The 19,779-nt window shown below is 37.9% G+C and overlaps 2 protein-coding genes across 2 annotated transcripts in view; both read right to left on the bottom strand.

The window, feature by feature from the left end:
• Window positions 1-1,780: 1,780 nt before the first annotated feature.
• On the bottom strand, window positions 1,781-17,540 carry slc26a6.2 (solute carrier family 26 member 6, tandem duplicate 2). The gene is made up of 20 exons (XM_087781340.1): window positions 17,412-17,540; window positions 16,039-16,168; window positions 15,831-15,976; window positions 15,655-15,765; window positions 14,410-14,585; window positions 14,165-14,329; window positions 12,581-12,733; window positions 12,437-12,519; window positions 12,225-12,372; window positions 12,053-12,166; window positions 9,547-9,624; window positions 9,318-9,413; window positions 8,216-8,322; window positions 8,080-8,149; window positions 7,832-7,924; window positions 3,784-3,894; window positions 3,584-3,715; window positions 3,420-3,474; window positions 2,531-2,649; window positions 1,781-1,954 (listed from the first exon to the last, which is right to left on the bottom strand). Exons 1-20 carry the CDS (start codon window positions 17,431-17,433, stop codon window positions 1,931-1,933), a joined length of 2,133 nt encoding a protein of 710 aa, XP_087637466.1. The 5' UTR covers window positions 17,434-17,540; the 3' UTR covers window positions 1,781-1,930.
• Window positions 17,541-18,093: 553 nt separating this feature from the next.
• Window positions 18,094-19,779, bottom strand: part of slc26a6.1 (solute carrier family 26 member 6, tandem duplicate 1) — a 17,516-nt gene continuing 15,830 nt past the window's right edge. The window contains exons 17-18 of the mRNA XM_087781341.1: window positions 18,475-18,590; window positions 18,094-18,343 (exon numbers count right to left, since the gene is read on the bottom strand). Of these exons, the coding sequence (XP_087637467.1) occupies window positions 18,296-18,343; window positions 18,475-18,590 (164 nt within the window). The 3' untranslated portion in view covers window positions 18,094-18,295. The remainder of the gene's footprint in view (window positions 18,344-18,474; window positions 18,591-19,779) is intronic.

Genomic DNA, 19,779 nt, shown 5'->3' with positions numbered 1-19,779 from the left:
GCCTCCTGCAGGATCAGGGACAATAAGAACCAGACCAGGAGAACCTTTCCTACACTTGCTCCTCACGCTCGAGATCACACACGTGTTAAAAGCCTCCTCCATGAAGAAGACGAGAGATTCTCACCGTTAGATTGTCTCAAAAACCCTCCTTTCGTCTGAATCTTCTTCATCTTCTTTGACCTTTCGGTCGGCTTCAGGGCCTGCCCCGGCATTCCTGGAACTCCTCTCCAGGAAGCACCTCAGGAAGCTGTCGGACCAGACGCTGAAGATCAGAGGAAAGTTAGGAGGAATAAAATAAAACATTTAAAAACAGACAAAAACTAAAATCTAACTAAAAACCTCACAAACAAAGACACTCACTGAGAGATTGTCTTCTTCTACACAAACAGAATTCCCTCCAGCTCACACACACACACACACACACACACATGATCTGATCAGAAGTTAAACGGTGAACACACACACACACACACAAACACACACACAAACACACACGTTCGTCTGACAACACTGAGGAAATATTTGCTGCTCAAATCAAAACACACCAAACAATCCTTGTTGACGAACATCATGTTTGAAACATGTTGTCAAGAGATTAAAGCTGGTTTGAGTCAAAGATAAACAGGATTAAAGGATTTATCAGGAACAAAGATTTAGTTTTTTATCAGCATTTTTAATGAGTTAAGAAATATTAAGAGTTAAAATATTGTCTTTTTTGATCAATGAGTCGCTAAAAAAACTTTATTTTAACATTAAAACTTGAATATTTAACCATAATTCTCTTTTACTACTCATACTACTAATTCTACTGCTGCTTTTACCACATACTTATAATACTTATTCTACTACTACTGTTACTACTTAAAATACTAATTCTACTACTTCTTTTACTACTTATACTACTAATTCTACCGCGGATTTTAATACTTATACTTCTAATTCTACTGCTGATTTTAATACTTATGCTTATAATACTAATTCTACCGCTGATTTTAGTACTTATACTACTAATTCTACTGCTGATTTTAATACTTATACTTATACTACTAATTCTACTGCTGATTTTAATACTTATACTTAAACTACTAATTCTACTGCTGATTTTAATACTTATACTTATACTACTAATTCTACTGCTGATTTTAGTACTTATACTTATACTACTAATTCTACTGCTGATTTTAATACTTATACTTATACTACTAATTCTACCACTACTTTTATCACTTAAACTTGTACTACTAATTCTACTACTACTTTTATCACTTATACGACTAATTATACAGCTGCTTTTACATCTCATACTTAAACTACTAATTCTACTACTTATTTTACGACTTATACTAATAATTCTACAGATGCTTTTACTACTTGTACTACTTTTACTACTAATTCAACTACTATTATTACTTGTACTACTACTTATTTTATAATCATTATTCTACTGCTTCTAATTCTACTATTACTTCTACTTTTACATCTACTTCTACTACTTCTACTTCTTCTATTATAACTTCTCCTACTTCGACTTTTCCCTTTTTTCTTTTTCTTCTTTTTTTCTTCTAAACTTTTTTCAGTTCATTTGAACTTTTCCACATGTGTTTTATTCTTTGAATACTAGTAAAATACTTCACTTGAGTTCACAGGTTCATCAGGTTCAGCAACACATCATTTCTAGTTTAAAGAAAGTTCTTCCAGTGACATACATCAACGAATTCAACAAACACTGACTCGACCTTTGACCTGTTTCTCGCCGTCATCACTACAGAACAACGTCAGTCGTTACAAAAACACTTTTATTTATTTACATTCTCACAATGGAATCAGTCAGAAGTTGTGATTGACACAGTTGAAGGAGCTAAACAGAAGCTGGCGTCCATCAGTCGTTTCCTGCCGTTAAATACAATGTTTGAAAAGATCTTCAAAGATCTCAGAAAACTGTTGCCGTCACTTCCTGTGGAGCAGACGAACACAAGCGTCAGCATCGTTGGTCAATAAAGTTGGATTCGAAGCAGCAAGAAGAACCGACATTGAAGACTTTATGAACGAGGGATGAAGACTTCATGAACGAGGGATGAAGACTTCATGAACGAGGGATGAAGACTTTATGAACGAGGGATGAAAGACTTTATGAACGAGGGATGAAGACTTCATGAACGAGGGATGAAGACTTCATGAACGAGGGATGAAGACTTTATGAACGAGGGATGAAAGACTTTATGAACGAGGGATGAAGACTTTATGAACGAGGGATGAAAGACTTCATGAACGAGGGATGAAGACTTTATGAACAAGGGATGAAAGACTTCATGAACGAGGGATGAAGACTTTATGAACGAGGGATGAAGACTTTATGAACAAGGGATGAAAGACTTCATGAACGAGGGATGAAGACTTTATGAACGAGGGATGAAAGACTTCATGAACGAGGGATGAAAGACTTCATGAACGAGGGATGAAGACTTTATGAACGAGGGATGAAAGACTTCATGAACGAGGGATGAAAGACTTCATGAACGAGGGATGATACCTTGAGACTCGTGGACGACTGACAGTGAAGAACTGCATCATGGACGGTTGAGAAGAGACACGACCGAGGAACAGCTTCAGTGAAGAAACCAGTAGTTTGTAGATGATCCACGACAGAAGCTGGAAGAAGAGAAACGTCACACTGAAAACAAATGTGTTTGCGGTATCCCTTGTGTTATCTCTGGGTCAAGTTGACCCGGTGGCCTAAAAAACGAATTTGTTTGCGGCATTCCCTTGTGTTATCCCTGGGTCAAGTTGACCCAGTGTCCTGAAAACTAATGTGTTTGCAGTATCACTTGTGTCTTCTCTGGGTCAAGGTGACCCGGTGAGCTGAAAACAAATGTGTTTGCAGTATCCCTTGTGTCTTCTCTGGGTCAAGTCGACCCGGTGAGCTGAAAAAAAATGGGTTTGCAGAATCCCTTGTGTTATCTCTGGGTCAAGTTGACCCAGTGGCCTGAAAACTAATGTGTTTGCAGTATCCCTTGTGTCATCTCTGGGTCTAGGTGACCCGGTGGCCTATAAAACTAATTTGTTTGCGGCATCCCTTGTGTTATCTCTGGGTCAAGTTGACCCTGTGGCCTGAAAACAAATGTGTTCGTGGTATCCCTTGTGTTATCTCTGGATCAAGTTGACCCAGTGGCCTGAAAACTAATGTGTTTGCAGTATCACTTGTGTTATCTCTGGGTCAAGTCGACCCGGTGAGCTGAAAACAAATGTGTTTGCAGTATCCCTTGTGTCTTCTCTGGGTCAAGTCGACCCGGTGAGCTGAAAACAAATGGGTTTGCAGAATCCCTAGTGTTATCTCTGGGTCAAGTTGACCCAGTGGCCTGAAAACTAATGTGAGAGAAACATTGAGAGAATCTTGTTCTGGGCTTCATGCGAGCTCTTACACTGGCAGCAGGCGAGAAGAACCTCCACGCCGATCCCTCCGTAGTCTCTCCGGATCTACCAGCACACGAAGAGGTCAAAGGTCAAACATCAACGAAGAGGTCAAAGGTCAAACATCATCCAGAGACGACATCATTCATGACCAGATCTCAAGGTGGATTCTTACGCCGCGCAGGGTTTTGACCGCAACACTGTCCAGGAAGTTGACGGGACTCAGGTCCAGGACGATGGCGTTCAGGCGAAGCCCGCTGGGCTCCGGTCCAACGTGGACTGTGGAGATTTCTCCGGGCGCCTCCAGCTGTGGACCAGAAGATGGAGTCAGGTTGGATCAGGTAAAGGATAGGGAACACATCAAATCTTAAATACCAGATCAGGGCCGAGCTTCTTCGCCGCCTTCGCGTTCTTCTTCTCCAGCTTCTTCTTCGCCGCCTCCAGTTTCTTCTTGGCCGCCAGAAGCTTGGTCAGGTTGAGTCCAGTCTTGAAGAAGACAAGCCCAGGAGAGTCAAGATGTCAACATGACTCCATGTGTCAAACTGTCATCATCAAGTATTTCATCTGATCAGTCGACCCGTCGTGCCAGTCGGGTCGGTCCCGGACGAGGCGTGGCGTCACATGACGGCTTTGTTTGACTTTAACCGGGACTTATTCACCAGATGATGTTCTTGACGCCTCGAGGGGAACACGTCCGCCAACGAGTTCCAGGAGACAAACATCTACCCACATTCTCTCTTTCTTTTCTTTTCTCTCCATTCATTATTTGAACATTGGTTTTCTAGCTTTTTTAAAAAAAAATATTTTGAAGAATCCTGCTCCAGCAAATGGGTTTTAATCTCAAATCTTGAGATATAATATATATATATAATAAAATAAAATAAAACAAAATAAAATAAAATAAAATAAAATAAAATAAAATAAAATAAAATAAAATAAAATAAAATAAAATAAAATAAAATGAAATAAAATAAAATAAAATAAAATAAAATAAAGTAAAATAAAATAAAATAAAATAAAATATAATTATTATAATATTTAAATGGATATAGAAACATATGCTTTTAATCCATGTATCTTTATTTATTGTTGGTTTTATAGACAGAAGATTACTTTATTTGTTGTTATTATTATGATGTTTTAATAAACATATGTTCCATACTTTACTCTCATTTTCTAACTTTTCAAAAAGCTTTTATTTTGAAGATTCCTCCTCCAACAAATAAAAAGTATTATGATAGTTATTTATAATTATTATCATTTTTGAAACGATTATAATAACTGTCTTGTGTAATTGTTTTTTATTTATTTATGTTTCTTTATTTGTTTTGGGCGTTTTCATAAGGAAGTTCTTTTTTTCGTTTTTGTCATTATTATGATTATTTAATAATTACTTACTTTATAAACATATATTCATTTTATTCACTTTCATGGTATAACCTTTTTTTTTCAAGATTCCTACTAAAACCAATCAATTGTATCATATTATTTATTTATTATTTTTAAATGACTAAACATCCTTTTGTATTGTTTGAGTAACAAATGTGTTTTGATCCATTTATTTTTATTTGTTTTCAGACAGAAGTTTCTAACTTTTAAGGCTTTTATTCTGAAGATTTCACCTGCAACAATAAGTTATAATACAAATTGAATTGTCATCTTTTTTTTAATTTATTTATAATTTTGGTTTTTCAGATGGAGGTTTCCATCTTTTATTATTATTATTATTTTTGTAAAAAAAAAAAAAAATCGAACATTTTAAAGAAGTTTTATTTCTAAGATTTCTACTGATACAAATAAATATAACCTTGAGAACCAATTTAATTTAAATTTCTTGTGTTTTTAATGCATCTCGATTTATTTGTTGGTCTTCAGATGCAAGTTTCTATCTTATCAGAAAACTGACCAGAAACTGTTTCCTTCAACTGAGAAAAATCTCTAAACTTAGGAAAATGTTGTCACAACATGATCTGGAGCTTGTAATCCATGTGTTTGTTTCTTCTCGTCTGGACTATTGTAACAGTTTGTTTTCATGTCTAAACAAGAAGGATCGTCTCGCCTGCAGTTGATACTAAACTCTGCAGCCAGAATTCTGAGCCGCTCTAGTAGAAGAACTCACATTTCTCCGATCCTTAAAACTCTTCACTGGCTTCCAGTTTCTTTCAGGATCAACTTTAAAATTCTGCTTCTTACTTTCAGATCTATTCATGGTCAGGCTCCTCCTTACATCACTGATCTGATCCAGCCTTACACCCCAGCTCGGGCTCTGAGGTCTGTGGATCAGAATCTACTGATGGTTCCTGAACACGGTTCAGGACCAGAGGAGAGAAATCCTTCCAGGCTGTTGCTCCTAAGCTTTAGAACGATCTTCTCTCTCTCTGCGCTTGATGATCTACTGACTCCTTTAAGAAACATATTAAGACGTTTCTATTTGTTCAGGCTTTTCCTTGAATTTCTCGAACTCCTGTGTTGTTCTCAGTATTATCTTGATCTTTAAAGTATGTACTTTTTTGAGTATTGTTTTGATTGTTTAAGCGCTTTGTGACCCTGGTCTGGAAAAGCGCTATATAAATAAATATGACTTACTTACTTACTTATCGTCATTATTATATATTTTTTAATTAACCAAAAATGTAGTTTTGTAACAAGTTTCTCTTTTAAAAACCATTTTTAAACCCAAATCAACACTGAACGTTGAGCTTCATGGTTAATCCACGAACGTTTCCAACATGGTTTAAAACTGTGGTCAAACTTGAGCGTGAGGGTGGCGCCGCAGAACAGGGCGACACATCAGAAACAACACGGAGTTTGGAATGTGCCGCAGTGTGTGAGTCACAGTACAGATGCAGGAGATGGGGTGTGTGTGTGTGTGTGTGTGTGTGTGTGTGTGTGTGTGTGTGTGTTAGCAGGCGCATTATAATGGATCAGAACCAGTGAATCGAACCAGTTCTGCCAGTTCATCAGGGGTATTACACAACTCAACCGGAGTAACAGCCACACAAAAAGTGTGGTCTGGTGTGTGAGGCCGTCGGGTGGAGTACCAGGGTCACGTCTGACACAGATGGGCGCCGCGAGTGAACCGCAGAGCGATGTGGCCTAGACCGATGAATCATGGCTGACACTGAGCGCAGTGGACAGGGGTCAGTCTGGACTCAGCCTCTCGTGTGTTCTTGCAGAACCTCGTGTCACGTTCAATGTTTCCTCAGTGATATCACGGAAGAAACAGAGTTTTTTAGGTTTGGATTAAAAACAAAGTGTCTGACTTCAATGGAAAGTCTTCTTCACAGACGAGGAAGCTTCGCCTGAGACGAGTTGACATTCGAACAAATGACGCTATTATCTCCTCCCGCGTTCAGCCTTTTCTTCTCCCCTCAAGCCTCCCTCATTCTGTCGCTCCGTCTCTCCGCAGACACGGAGGAAGGAAGACGTTCAGACCAGAGTAAACGATAAGGATGATGATGTGTGTGTGTGTGTGTGTGTGTGTGTAGCAGTGTGTATCGGTGTGTGGTTCCCCAATTACATATGCCTTTTCCCAGCATCCAATTATAAAGATGTTTAAGATAAGTAAGTAAGTAATATTTATTTATATAGCGCTTTTCGAGACCAGGGTCACAAAGCGCTTAAACAATCAAAACAATACTCAAAAAAGTACATACTTTAAAGATCAAGATAATACTGAGAACAACAGGAGTTCCAGAAATTCAAGGAAAAGCCTGAACAAGATAAGATAAGCAACTGATTATTATGGATGTCCACAATTAAAGTACGTTCATGTTTCTAAAGATGTTCGTGTCCAAGATAAGATAAGAAACATATGTTTTAAAAGGAGAAACACCAGAACAAATCCTCAGAAGATGAAAAGAAAGTATTGAAATCAGACTAAAAAACTTCATTTAAACAATTCAAGAATTCAAAATATGTCCAAAAGAAAACATTTCCAACAGAAATAAATATGGTATTATGGTAGGAGGTGCGCTGGCTCAGCTGTGAAGCCCCTACTTTACACAAGCGAGCTTCAGACCCACCTGAGCTCTCAAGGCCCTCGACGTCTGAACATCTAAACTGACCAAAAATCGGCATTTCTATGAATTTCTAGAAACTGATTCCATCGTTGTGTTTGCTTTTTGTGTTTGTCGCTGCTTTTGTGGCCCTTGATGAACAAGTTGTAATATCACAACCTTTTAAATCCCACTTTTTATGTTAAGTTCTAACGGGTCAAATGAAAATAATACGTAAAGAATCGATACGAGTCGATGCTAAGTCGCTAAATAGTGTAAACAAATAAAAAACGTCATGTTTTGTTGAAATGTTTGAAGATATTTTGAGCTTCTTTTGTTTGTGCGATGAGACTTAAATTTCTACTCCTGGTATGTTGGTGAGTTTTCAGTTGTGTGTTTGTCGTGAGCCATGATTTTGTGTTCACCTTCTTCTCCAGAGCGTCCTGGTACATCTCGGCGTTGGCGAAGTAAAGCGTCGCCGACGAACGAAAGATCAAAACGCCGGGAACTTGAACCACCTGACGACGACAAATACACGTTTTTTAACCTCCTGCTGTTATTGAAGGAGAAATAACTTCATGACATCATGAAACTGTTCGTTTGTTGGAGGTGAAAATGTACGTTTGTGCGTCAGTTTCATGAAGATCCTGAGATGGTGGACCATGATACCGACCTGACAATAGTCCTCCAGAGGCCTGTAGATGTCCGTCCCCGGCAGCTGACCCAGCTCGGAGTACTTGGGTCTGAAGAAACACGTGAAGAAGTTGGGGATTGAATTTTTCAAATCTCTCAGAGAAAAACAAACCCACAGCTGAGTCCTGAAGATCACCGTCAACATGGAGAAGGCGATGGAGGCGGCGAGTCCCAGGTCAGGGTTCAGAAGAACCGTGAGGACGAAGGTGCAGATCCAGACCATCTGGAGACCAAGAAGACGTGAGATTGAAACTAGAGATTTATTATGTGAAGCTGACACAAGTAAAAACATCTAAAGAACCCTGCCTTTTAATGATAATAATAATAGTTTTTATATTGAATTTAAAATGCCATGAAGTACAAAATATTGAATTTAGAAGCTTTATTTATGAATATTTAAAATATCAAACTCAATGTTAATTTAAAAACTGTGTATATAAAAAATAATCCTAAATAATTCAAAATATAATAAACAAATCTTAAATTTTACAAATTATTGAATTCAAAGAATCAATAAAACAAGTCAAATCATTAGTATTAAAATGGTTGAATCCAATTATTCAGCAAAATTCAAATGAAAAACAAATCATTTAAATATTTTAAATGTTCAATATTATGATGAAGCCATTCAGACAGAAGCAAACGATAACAAAGTTGATGATAACAAGGGTCGAGATTTTAGATTTTTTTAAGTAGTTTTTTATGTGCAATTGTGATACACGTGTGTATATTTTTATTTGAATGTTTGTGCGTCATGTGTAACTACATGGGTGTTGTGTGTTTGGTGTATTGATGTGAAAGTTTGCGAGTCAATACATTTTTTAGTGTGTATTTAGAAAATGTATTTGTGAATATTTGGAATCAGAATATCAATATGTATGTGTAAAAAAAATATATATATATAATTAAATGATTAAAAAAAATGTCATTGAAAAACTGAATATTCGGTTTTAAAAGAGAAACTTGTTCCAAAACTACATTTTTGTTTATTAAAAAAATATGTAATAATGACAGAAAAGATAGAAACTTGCATCTGAAGACCAACAAACAAATAGAGACACATTAAAAACACTTAAACACAATTAAAATTAAATTGGTTCTCAAGGTTATATTTATTTATATCAGTCGACATTTTTATTTATTTATTCAAAAATAATAATAATTAAAAAAATATATAGAAACTTCCATCTGAAAACATTCCAAGGAGATGTTCCTCACCATGTCCACCTTGTTGGTTCTCCACAGCAGTGGGATGTCAAAGAACTGCTTCATCATGCCCTGCAGGTTGACGTAGATAATGGCAGCTAACACCGCCTGGAGAGAACATACATGTCATATGATCACTTGAATATGTTTGATTGAAAACATTGATTCTATCTGTGGTGGTTTGATGAGACGAACAACAATGTTATCATCATCATCATCATCGTGGTGGAGCTCCAGGTACCTTGGGCAGGTCTTGGAACAGAGCTCCGATCCAGAGCGTGATGATGAGGATGACGACGGCTGACAGAGCTCCAGCGATCTGAAGGAGAAGCAGTCGTTAAAGGAGGTGAAGAAGAGGTGAAGAAGAGGTTTGATCCAGAAGAGCAGGAAGAAACACGACATCATTAATTCAACCTCCGGCCGTTACAGACGAGAATAAACACGAATGTTAGAAGATTGAGCAACAAAATTAAAGTTTTTGTGGAAGTGAAGACGTTTGTCAGTGTTGTTGTGTTTCATTGGATACAACTTTATTGTTTCATTAGATACAACTTTATTGTTTCATTAGATACAACTTTATTGTTTCATTAGATACAACTTTATTGTTTCATTAGATACAACTTTATTGTTTCATTAGATACAACTTTATTGTTTCATTAGATACAACTTTATTGTTTCATTAGATACAACTTTATTGTTTCATTAGATACAACTTTATTGTTTCATTAGATACAACTTTATTGTTTCATTAGATACAACTTTATTGTTTCATTAGATACAACTTTATTGTTTCATTAGAAACAAGTTTATTGTTTCATTAGATACAACTTTATTGTTTCATTAGATACAACTTTATTGTTTCATTAGATACAACTTTATTGTTTCATTAGATACAACTTTATTGTTTCATTAGATACAACTTTATTGTTTCATTAGATACAACTTTATTGTTTCATTAGATACAACTTTATTGTTTCATTAGATACAACTTTATTGTTTCATTAGATACAACTTTATTGTTTCATTAGATACAACTTTATTGTTTCATTAGATACAACTTTATTGTTTCATTAGATACAACTTTATTGTTTCATTAGAAACAAGTTTATTGTTTCATTAGATACAACTTTATTGTTTCATTAGATACAACTTTATTGTTTCATTAGATACAACTTTATTGTTTCATTAGAAACAAGTTTATTGTTTCATTAGAAACAAGTTTATTGTTTCATTAGAAACAAGTTTATTGTTTCATTAGATACAACTTTATTGTTTCATTAGATACAACTTTATTGTTTCATTAGATACAACTTTATTGTTTCATTAGATACAACTTTATTGTTTCATCACTACTATGTATTCTACTACTAATTCACTACTTCTACTACTTATTCTATAAATTAACTACTTCTTCTACTTCTACTACTTCTTCTACTTCTACTGCTCCTACTACTACTCTTACTACTTCTACTGCTTCTTCTAATTCTACTGCTTCTTCTACTTCTACTACTTCTACTACTTCGACTGCTCCTACTACTACTTCTACTACTTCTACTGCTTATTCTACTTCTACTACTTCGACTGCTCCTACTACTACTTCTACTACTTCTACTGCTTCTTCTACTTCTACTACTTCGACTGCTCCTACTACTACTTCTTCTACTTCTACTACTTCGACTGCTCCTACTACTACTTCTACTACTTCTACTGCTTCTTCTACTTCTACTACTTCGACTGCTCCTACTACTACTTCTACTACTTCTACTGCTTCTTCTACTTCTACTACTTCGACTGCTACTTCTACTACTTCGACTGCTCCTACTACTACTTCTACTACTTCTACTACTTCGACTGCTCCTACTACTACTTCTTCTACTTCTACTACTTCGACTGCTCCTACTACTACTTCTACTACTTCTACTGCTTCTTCTACTTCTACTACTTCGACTGCTCCTACTACTACTTCTACTACTTCTACTGCTTCTTCTACTTCTACTACTTCGACTGCTACTTCTACTACTTCGACTGCTCCTACTACTACTTCTACTACTTCTACTGCTTCTTCTACTTCTACTACTTCGACTGCTCCTACTACTACTTCTACTACTTCTACTGCTTCTTCTTCTTCTACTACTACTTCTTCTTTTACAAAAAGTTCTACCTCTACAATACATTCTACTACTTTTTTCTTCTTCTCTTTCTTCTTTGTCTTTTTCTTCTTCCTTTTCTTCTTTTTTCTACTTTGCAACCTTTTTCGGTTTATTTCAATGTTTTTACATCCGTCTTTCTCCTTTTTCCCATCATTTCAACTTTTCCCACCCATTTGTACTTTGAATACTAAATAAAATACTTTGCATTTCAGTTCCTTCATCAGATTCAGCCTCACACTGCACTTTCTTCCTTAGATGCACTTCTTCTAGTCTTGATTTATTATTTATACTTGTTTAAGTATTAAAATCCTACAAATTAAAATAAAAGTCTTTAGACGATATTTGATGTTCCCAAATATTGAAAAATAATTTCAATCAAAGGATGTACAACTTTCTAACTTGAGTACACAACTTAGACCATATTAGAATAAGAGGATTTAAAAAATACTCTGTGTACTTCGATTAATTTGATCAAATAAACAAGGAAATAAAACAGTTCAATGTACCAGGAAAAGTTTTCAGTCTCGACTAGTTATGTCTGGATTCTCAGTGAAGTGAAGATCATCACATCTACGAAGTATTTAAGCAGCGACTCACCTGAGTCTTCCCGCCCGTGCTCACCTGCACCATGGTGCGAGACATGGAGCAGCTGATGGCGATGCACTGGAAGAATCCTCCGATGCTGTTGCTCAGACCGAGAGCGATGAGTTCCTGAGAAGAAGGTCCTTCATCAGACGAAGACGTGGACGACGGTCGGATGATTCCTCACCTGGTTACTGTCCACCTTGTAGCCGTACTGAAGGGCGAAGGTTCGGCCCAGTGAGATCGCAATACCGTATCCCACCACCGCCAGGGCGAAGGCGTCTCCGACCACCTGACTGAAGAAGGAGAAGTCTGGGACGGCAGGCGGCTTCAGGCTGGAAAAAAACACAGACTCGTGTCGGTGTTCGGTGGACGAGCGGAGCTGACGTGGCGTCTCACCCTGAAGGAATCTCACCCACGACGTCCACCCCGTAGCGGGCGGTGAGGTCGGCCTGCCAGGAGATGACGGTGCCTAGAACGATCTGAGGTCACACAGAGGTCAGCGGGGTTCACCGGACCCGGAGGGGGGGTGTGTTTGCTCACAGCGATCAGCTCCACGGGGATGGGGATGGGGAACTTCTTGGTCAGGAGGGCGTTGAGCTCTTTGGCCACGATGAGGCCCACGATGGACACGATGCTGACGACCAGAGTCCCGATGTTGGTCTGAGGGAGCAGGTAACAGATGTGCACCACCGTCTGGGGGGAGGAGCTTAGTGTTGGAGGAGGTCAACATCCAGCTATTCATCCAGCTATTCATCCATCCATCCATCCATTTATTCATCCATCTATTCATCCATCCATCCGTCCATCTATTCATCCATCTATTCATCCATCCATCCATTTATTAGTCTATTCACCTGTCCATCCATCTATCAATCAAGCACCCATCCATATATCCATCCATCTATTCATCCATCTATTCATCCATCTATTCATCCATCCATCCGTCCATCTATTCATCCATCTATTCATCCATATATCCATCCATCTATTCATCCATCTATTCATCCATCTATTCATCCATCTATTCATCCATCTATTCATCCATCTATTCATCCATCTATTCATCCATCTATTCATCCATCTATTCATCCATCTATTCATCCATCTATTCATCCATCTATTCATCCATCTATTCATCCATATATCCATCCATCTATTCATCCATCTATTCATCCATCTATTCATCCATCTATTCATCCATCTATTCATCCATCTATTCATCCATCCGTCCATCCGTCCATCCGTCCATCTATTCATCCATCAGTCTATTCACCTGTCCATCCATCTATCAATCAAACACCCATCCATATATCCATCCATCTATTCATCCATCTATTCATCCATCAATTCATCCATCTATTCATCCATCTATTCATCCGTCCATCCGTCCATCTGTCCATCAGTCTATTCACCTGTCCATCCATCTATCAATCAAACACCCATCCATATATCCATCCATCTATTCATCCTCCATCTATCCATCCATCCATTCATTCACCTGTATATCAATTCATCCCTCCAGTCACCTTTCCATCCATCTTTTCATCAACCAACCATCCATCCATCTATTCATCAACCATCCATCCATCTTTTCATCAACCAACCATCCATCCATCTTTTCATCAACCAACCATCCATCCATCTATTCATCAACCATCCATCCATCTTTTTCATCAACCATCCATCCATCCATCTATTCATCAACCATCCATCCATCCATCCATCTTTTCATCAACCATCCATCCATCCATCCATCTATTCATCAACCATCCATCAATTTATTCACCTGTCCATCAATCTATCCATCTATCCATCCATCCATCCAACCATTATCCATCCATCCATCCATCCATCCATCCATCCATCCATCCATCCATCCATCAATCGATACATCATCCAACCATCCGTTATATATATCCATATATCCAATATAACTATTAATCTACACATGGATCCATCCACCGATCATCACGCCCATCCATCTACTCACCCTCGTAACCATCAATTTATCCATCCATCCATCCATCCATCCAACCATCCATCCAGCCCTACATCCATTCATTCTTGCTGATCTTTTCATCCATCTTCTGTTCCCTCTCACAGTAATGTCAGGTCCAGTCTTACATAGATGAGCGACAGAGGTCCGCTGTATCTGTCGGGGCTGATACCAAAGGTGTACTTGAGCTGAGACACGATGACGTGGATGGCGGCTCCTGTGGTGTAACCTCGGACCAGAGGCTCGGACAGGTACGTGACCACGAAGCCGAACTGAGCGAAGCCCAGAATGATCTGAGGAAGCACGAGCACACGGTGACGATCAAACGTGGATTTAATCTTTTTAATCCTAAGAATTCTTATCTTCTTCTTACCTGGAATATTCCGGACAGGACGGTGACCGAGGTCGCGATCTGCACGCGAGCGATGTCTCGTAACTCCGTGTCCACGATGCTGCCGTTGGTCACGTTGTCCCACTTTTGGAAGTCCGAGTCCGGAGCCAAACGCTCCGTGACGCCGCCCAGCATCACGCTCGTCACCGCGAACGTTCCTGGAGAGAAGAGTTTTCAAACCGCGACACGACCACGAGACGTATGGTTTATCCATCTATCCATCTATTCATCAATCATCCATCCATCTATTCACCTGTCCATTCATCTATTCACCTGTCCATCCATCCATCCATCCATCCATCCATCCATCCATCCATCCATCCATCCATCCATCCATCCATCCATCCATCCATCCATCCATCCATCCATCCATCCATCCATCCATCCATCCATCCATCCATCCATCCATCCATCCATCCATCCATCCATCCATCCATCCATCCATCCATCCATCCATCCATCCATCCATCCATCCATCCATCCATCCATCCATCCATCCATCCATCCATCCATCCATCCATCCATCCATCCATCCATCCATCCATCCATCCATCCATCCATCCATCCATCCATCCATCCATCCATCCATCCATCCATCCATCCATCCATCCATCCATCCATCCATCCATCCATCCATCCATCCATCCATCCATCCATCCATCCATCCATCCATCCATCCATCCATCCATCCATCCATCCATCCATCCATCCATCCATCCATCCATCCATCCATCCATCCATCCATCCATCCATCCATCCATCCATCCATCCATCCATCCATCCATCCATCCATCCATCCATCCATCCATCCATCCATCCATCCATCCATCCATCCATCCATCCATCCATCCATCCATCCATCCATCCATCCATCCATCCATCCATCCATCCATCCATCCATCCATCCATCCATCCATCCATCCATCCATCCATCCATCCATCCATCCATCCATCCATCCATCCATCCATCCATCCATCCATCCATCCATCCATCCATCCATCCATCCATCCATCCATCCATCCATCCATCCATCCATCCATCCATCCATCCATCCATCCATCCATCCATCCATCCATCCATCCATCCATCCATCCATCCATCCATCCATCCATCCATCCATCCATCCATCCATCCATCCATCCATCCATCCATCCATCCATCCATCCATCCATCCATCCATCCATCCATCCATCCATCCATCCATCCATCCATCCATCCAAACCAACCCAGAGAGATGTGCTTGGATGTGCCGAAGAAGAAGTAGACGAGGACGGGGTAGAAGGACGAGTAGAGGCCGAAGACCGGCGGGACGGCGGCGAGCAGAGCGTAGGCCATACCTGCCGCGACATCACAACCTCGTATCGTGAACAGAAAACACACTTGTGCGTCGTCACGGTCTCACCCTGCGGCAGCTGCATGATCCCCACACTGAGCCCTGAGGTGATGTCACCCAGAAGGTTCTCCTTGACCTTGTAACGTGGCAGCCATGACACGATCGGGAACCGGGCCAGAAGGCCCTTCTTCAGTCTGGGCCCAGAACAGCAGCCCCTGAACCAGGAAGAGAAAACATCATTGACCGTCTCTGGCGGTTAAACCATGTCACACTTTACCGTAACGAGTCCTTGATTTTGTCTTTCAACGGCACCTTCTCCTCCACCTTCTCCGCCATTTTTTCCACCTCTTCATCATCCAGGATTTCTCTTTCCACCCTGTAGGCCTTCCTCCTTCGCTCGCCCGTCTCTGTTTGTTCAATGATAAAAGAAAGTTTTTCCAGTTTTCTGTCGTCGAGGAATCCGTTTAAGAATCGCAATACAGGCTCAACTATACGATATACAGTGATACTATGGTAACAAGTATATATGTGTAGTATTGTCCAGTACTTGACTCTGGTGTTGTGATAGTATAGTTACAAGGATATATGTATAATATTGTAGAGTACTTGACTCTGGTGTTGTGATAGTGTAGTAACAAGTATATATGTGTAGTATTGTCCAGTACTTGACTCTGGTGTTGTGATAGTGTAGTAACAAGTATATATTTGTAGTATTGTCCAGTACTTGACTCTGGTGTTGTAATAGTGTAGTAACAAGTATATATGTGTAGTATTGTCCAGTACTTGACTCTGGTATTGTAATAGTGTAGTAACAAGTATACATGTGTAGTATTGTCCAGTACTTGACTCTGGTGTTGTGATAGTGTAGTAACAAGTATATATGTGTAGTATTGTCCAGTACTTGACTCTGGTGTTGTGATAGTGTAGTAACAAGTATATATGTGTAGTATTGTCCAGTACTTGACTCTGGTATTGTAATAGTGTAGTAACACTCTTGACGAACTGCTTTTATTTGTTTTCAAACCAAAATATGTCCAAACATCAGCCTTAAAAGCTGCTGGACTCACTGTATCCTCTCGTCCTTAGTCATCATCGGAATCTCGCGGGATTCAAATGTTGCTTTAGCGGCGGAGGACGAAACAGCTGCTGCCATCTAGTGGCTGGAGGTTTAATTGCAGCACAAAGATGAACAGCGTGAACATATGTTTATTATAAATAATTAAACATTTTATTTTAAACGCATTTTATTGATTATAAACCATAAGAAAAACTATGGTAGCGCTTAAGAAAACAAATCAATACAGTATGGTGGAAAAGAATATATCAATATTTCCTAACAGCCTTATTTTCAAGTTCATTCTATAATTCAGGTCAAAAATATGTTTGTTTTTTTCAAGTGAGTAAAATAAGTATAAGAAGAGTTTTAAACTGGGTCGACTTCGCTGCCAAAGCTGTTGATGTTTTCCCGAGCGGAGGTTAATTCTCAATCTGTTCCTAGAAGAACCTTTGAGGCGGAAAACATGTTGTGACGATCAGGAATCGATTAAAAATACAAGAAATTAAAACGTTACGAATCACGCTGAAGACGAGGATGATGTCAAACTGTCGTAAAAATCATCTTGAATATAATTTAAAACCCTGACGACTCACCTGAGTGATTATTGAGCTCCATCTCAGCGATTCTTTAAGTTCAAAAAAGTTCCTGTTCGAGGCGACTAGAGCATTCCTGCCGCGAGTCCAGAGTGAGTTCAAAACCTCGAGTCGCGACACAAACCTACGTCTTTGGAAGTCGTGTCCGTCTGTCCAGGAGTTTTATCGGCAGCAGATTAGATTAGTGAACCATTCCAAAGTCTGTCACTGTGTCCAGATCCTCACGTGAAGAGTGAAAACACGGGTTTTTACGACGGACCATTGATTAACTCGAACGATTAAATCACACAATAACTTCCTGGAGGAACAAAGAAATCACTTTTTTATCAACACTTTATAACACACTTGTTGACTCTTATCACGTTTACAAGAGTCTCATGATCCGTCTTGTTGTGATTTTGTTCTATTGTGACTTGTTTGAGTGACGCTCCGGTAGATTTGAGGCCATAAGATCATTTATAAACTAACTTCAAGTTCTCTGACATTCATTTATATTATGTAAATTCATCACTGGGTGACAAGGAGGGGACACCCTGGAAAGCTAGCTCATTTCTTAGCATGATTTAAAGTAGCTTAGGGTTCTTATTCACGTTGTATAATAAAGTTTTCTCTTATTCTTAAGCCATTCTTAAGCGAAAACTTTTAATCCACGCCCGACGAAGACACACACTTGATAGCAAAATGTTCTTTATTGTTAAAAATCCCTTTGATGCGAAACAAAGTTGTTGCTTTGATGATCAAAGATGAGGAATATGGTCTCGTGTCGAGACAGTGAGAGACTCGGACCAGAACCGGCACAAGTTTGACATCGTCTTTGAAATTCACCCACTTTTTTCCCAGCGAACAGGACCCGACAGGAAGTGGACGATTGAGCCTGAAAGATTCTAACATTCCGTCGTCAGAGGATCCATGTCGACGTGAGACTGGAGTTCCTGGAAAGAGAGGTTTTTCAAATGTTCAAACATGTTTGTTGTTTTCACAGGTTGATGAGCCCACGATGCAGTTCTACATCCACACCAGCAGGTGTCACTAGAATCAACCGTGAGCAGATTCACGACGGTACCTGAGGCCGGAGAGTGAGGCAGCGCTGGACCGCGTGATGGACTGACGGGAAGAGTTGAGATCTGGACAGCAGCTCTGGTATGAACCCCTGAGTTTGAAGCTGCGAGATCACCCGCTCTGGAAGATCAACATTTATCAACATTAATAAACATTAATAAACACTTATAAACATTTATAAACATTAATAAACATTATTCAACTTTTATAAACATTGATGAACATTTATAAACATTTATAAACATTTATAAACGTTTATAAACATTTATAAACATTTATAAACATTAATAAACATTTATAAACATTTATAAACATTTGTATTCATATATAAACATTTATAAACATTTATAAACACTTATAAACATTTATAAACGTTTATAAACATTTATAAACATTTATAAACATTTATAAACATTAATAAACATTTATAAACATTTATAAACACTTATAAACATTTATAAACGTTTATAAACGTTTATAAACATTTATAAACATTTATAAACATTTATAAACACTTATAAACATTTATAAACATTTATAAACACTTATAAACAAACATTTATAAACATTTATAAACACTTATAAACGTTTATAAACATTTATAAACATTTATAAACATTTATAAACATTTATAAACATTTATAAACATTAATAAACATTTATAAACATTTATAAACATTTGTATTCATATATAAACATTTATAAACACTTATAAACATTTATAAACGTTTATAAACATTTATAAACGTTTATAAACATTTATAAACATTTATAAACACTTATAAACATTTATAAACATTTATAAACGTTTATAAACATTTAAAAACATTTATAAACATTTATAAACATTATTCAACTTTTATAAACATTGATGAACATTTATAAACATTTATAAACACTTATAAACATTTATAAACATTTATAAACATAAGCATATGGTTTGAAGTGTTGACAAACCTCACAAAACAACATTTTTCTTTAAGCTCATAATTATTTTATTATTAATTTTATTGATAGTAGTAAGAATAATAATAATTATAATAATAGTAATAAAAGTAATAATAATAATATTTAAAGTAATAGTAATAATAATAATAGTAGTTATTATAATAGTAATAATAATAATTATAGTTATAGTAATTAATAAAAGTAGTAATAATAGTGTAACAACAACAATAATAATAGTAATAGTAGTACAACAACAACAACAACAATAATAATAATAATAGTAATAATAATATAATAATAATAGTTAACAACAATAGTAATAATGGTGTAACAACAACAACAGTTATAATAGTGTAACAAT

Source organism: Callionymus lyra, chromosome 19 (assembly GCF_982586985.1).
Source record: "Callionymus lyra chromosome 19, fCalLyr1.hap1.1, whole genome shotgun sequence".
NCBI lineage: Eukaryota > Metazoa > Chordata > Actinopteri > Syngnathiformes > Callionymidae > Callionymus > Callionymus lyra.
This window is presented reverse-complemented; position numbering and strand designations above follow the sequence as displayed.

What these genes read in the sequence shown, in the direction of transcription:
- slc26a6.2 (XM_087781340.1), bottom strand. Translation starts at nt 17,433, where the DNA reads ATGGAGCTCAATAATCACTCAG. An exon ending in TCCCCGTGGAGCTGATCGCT is followed by an intron (nt 12,520 to 12,580) that starts GTGAGCAAACAC and finishes GTGTGACCTCAG; the next exon opens with ATCGTTCTAGGCACCGTCAT. An exon ending in TGTTCCAAGACCTGCCCAAG is followed by an intron (nt 9,414 to 9,546) that starts GTACCTGGAGCT and finishes TGTTCTCTCCAG; the next exon opens with GCGGTGTTAGCTGCCATTAT.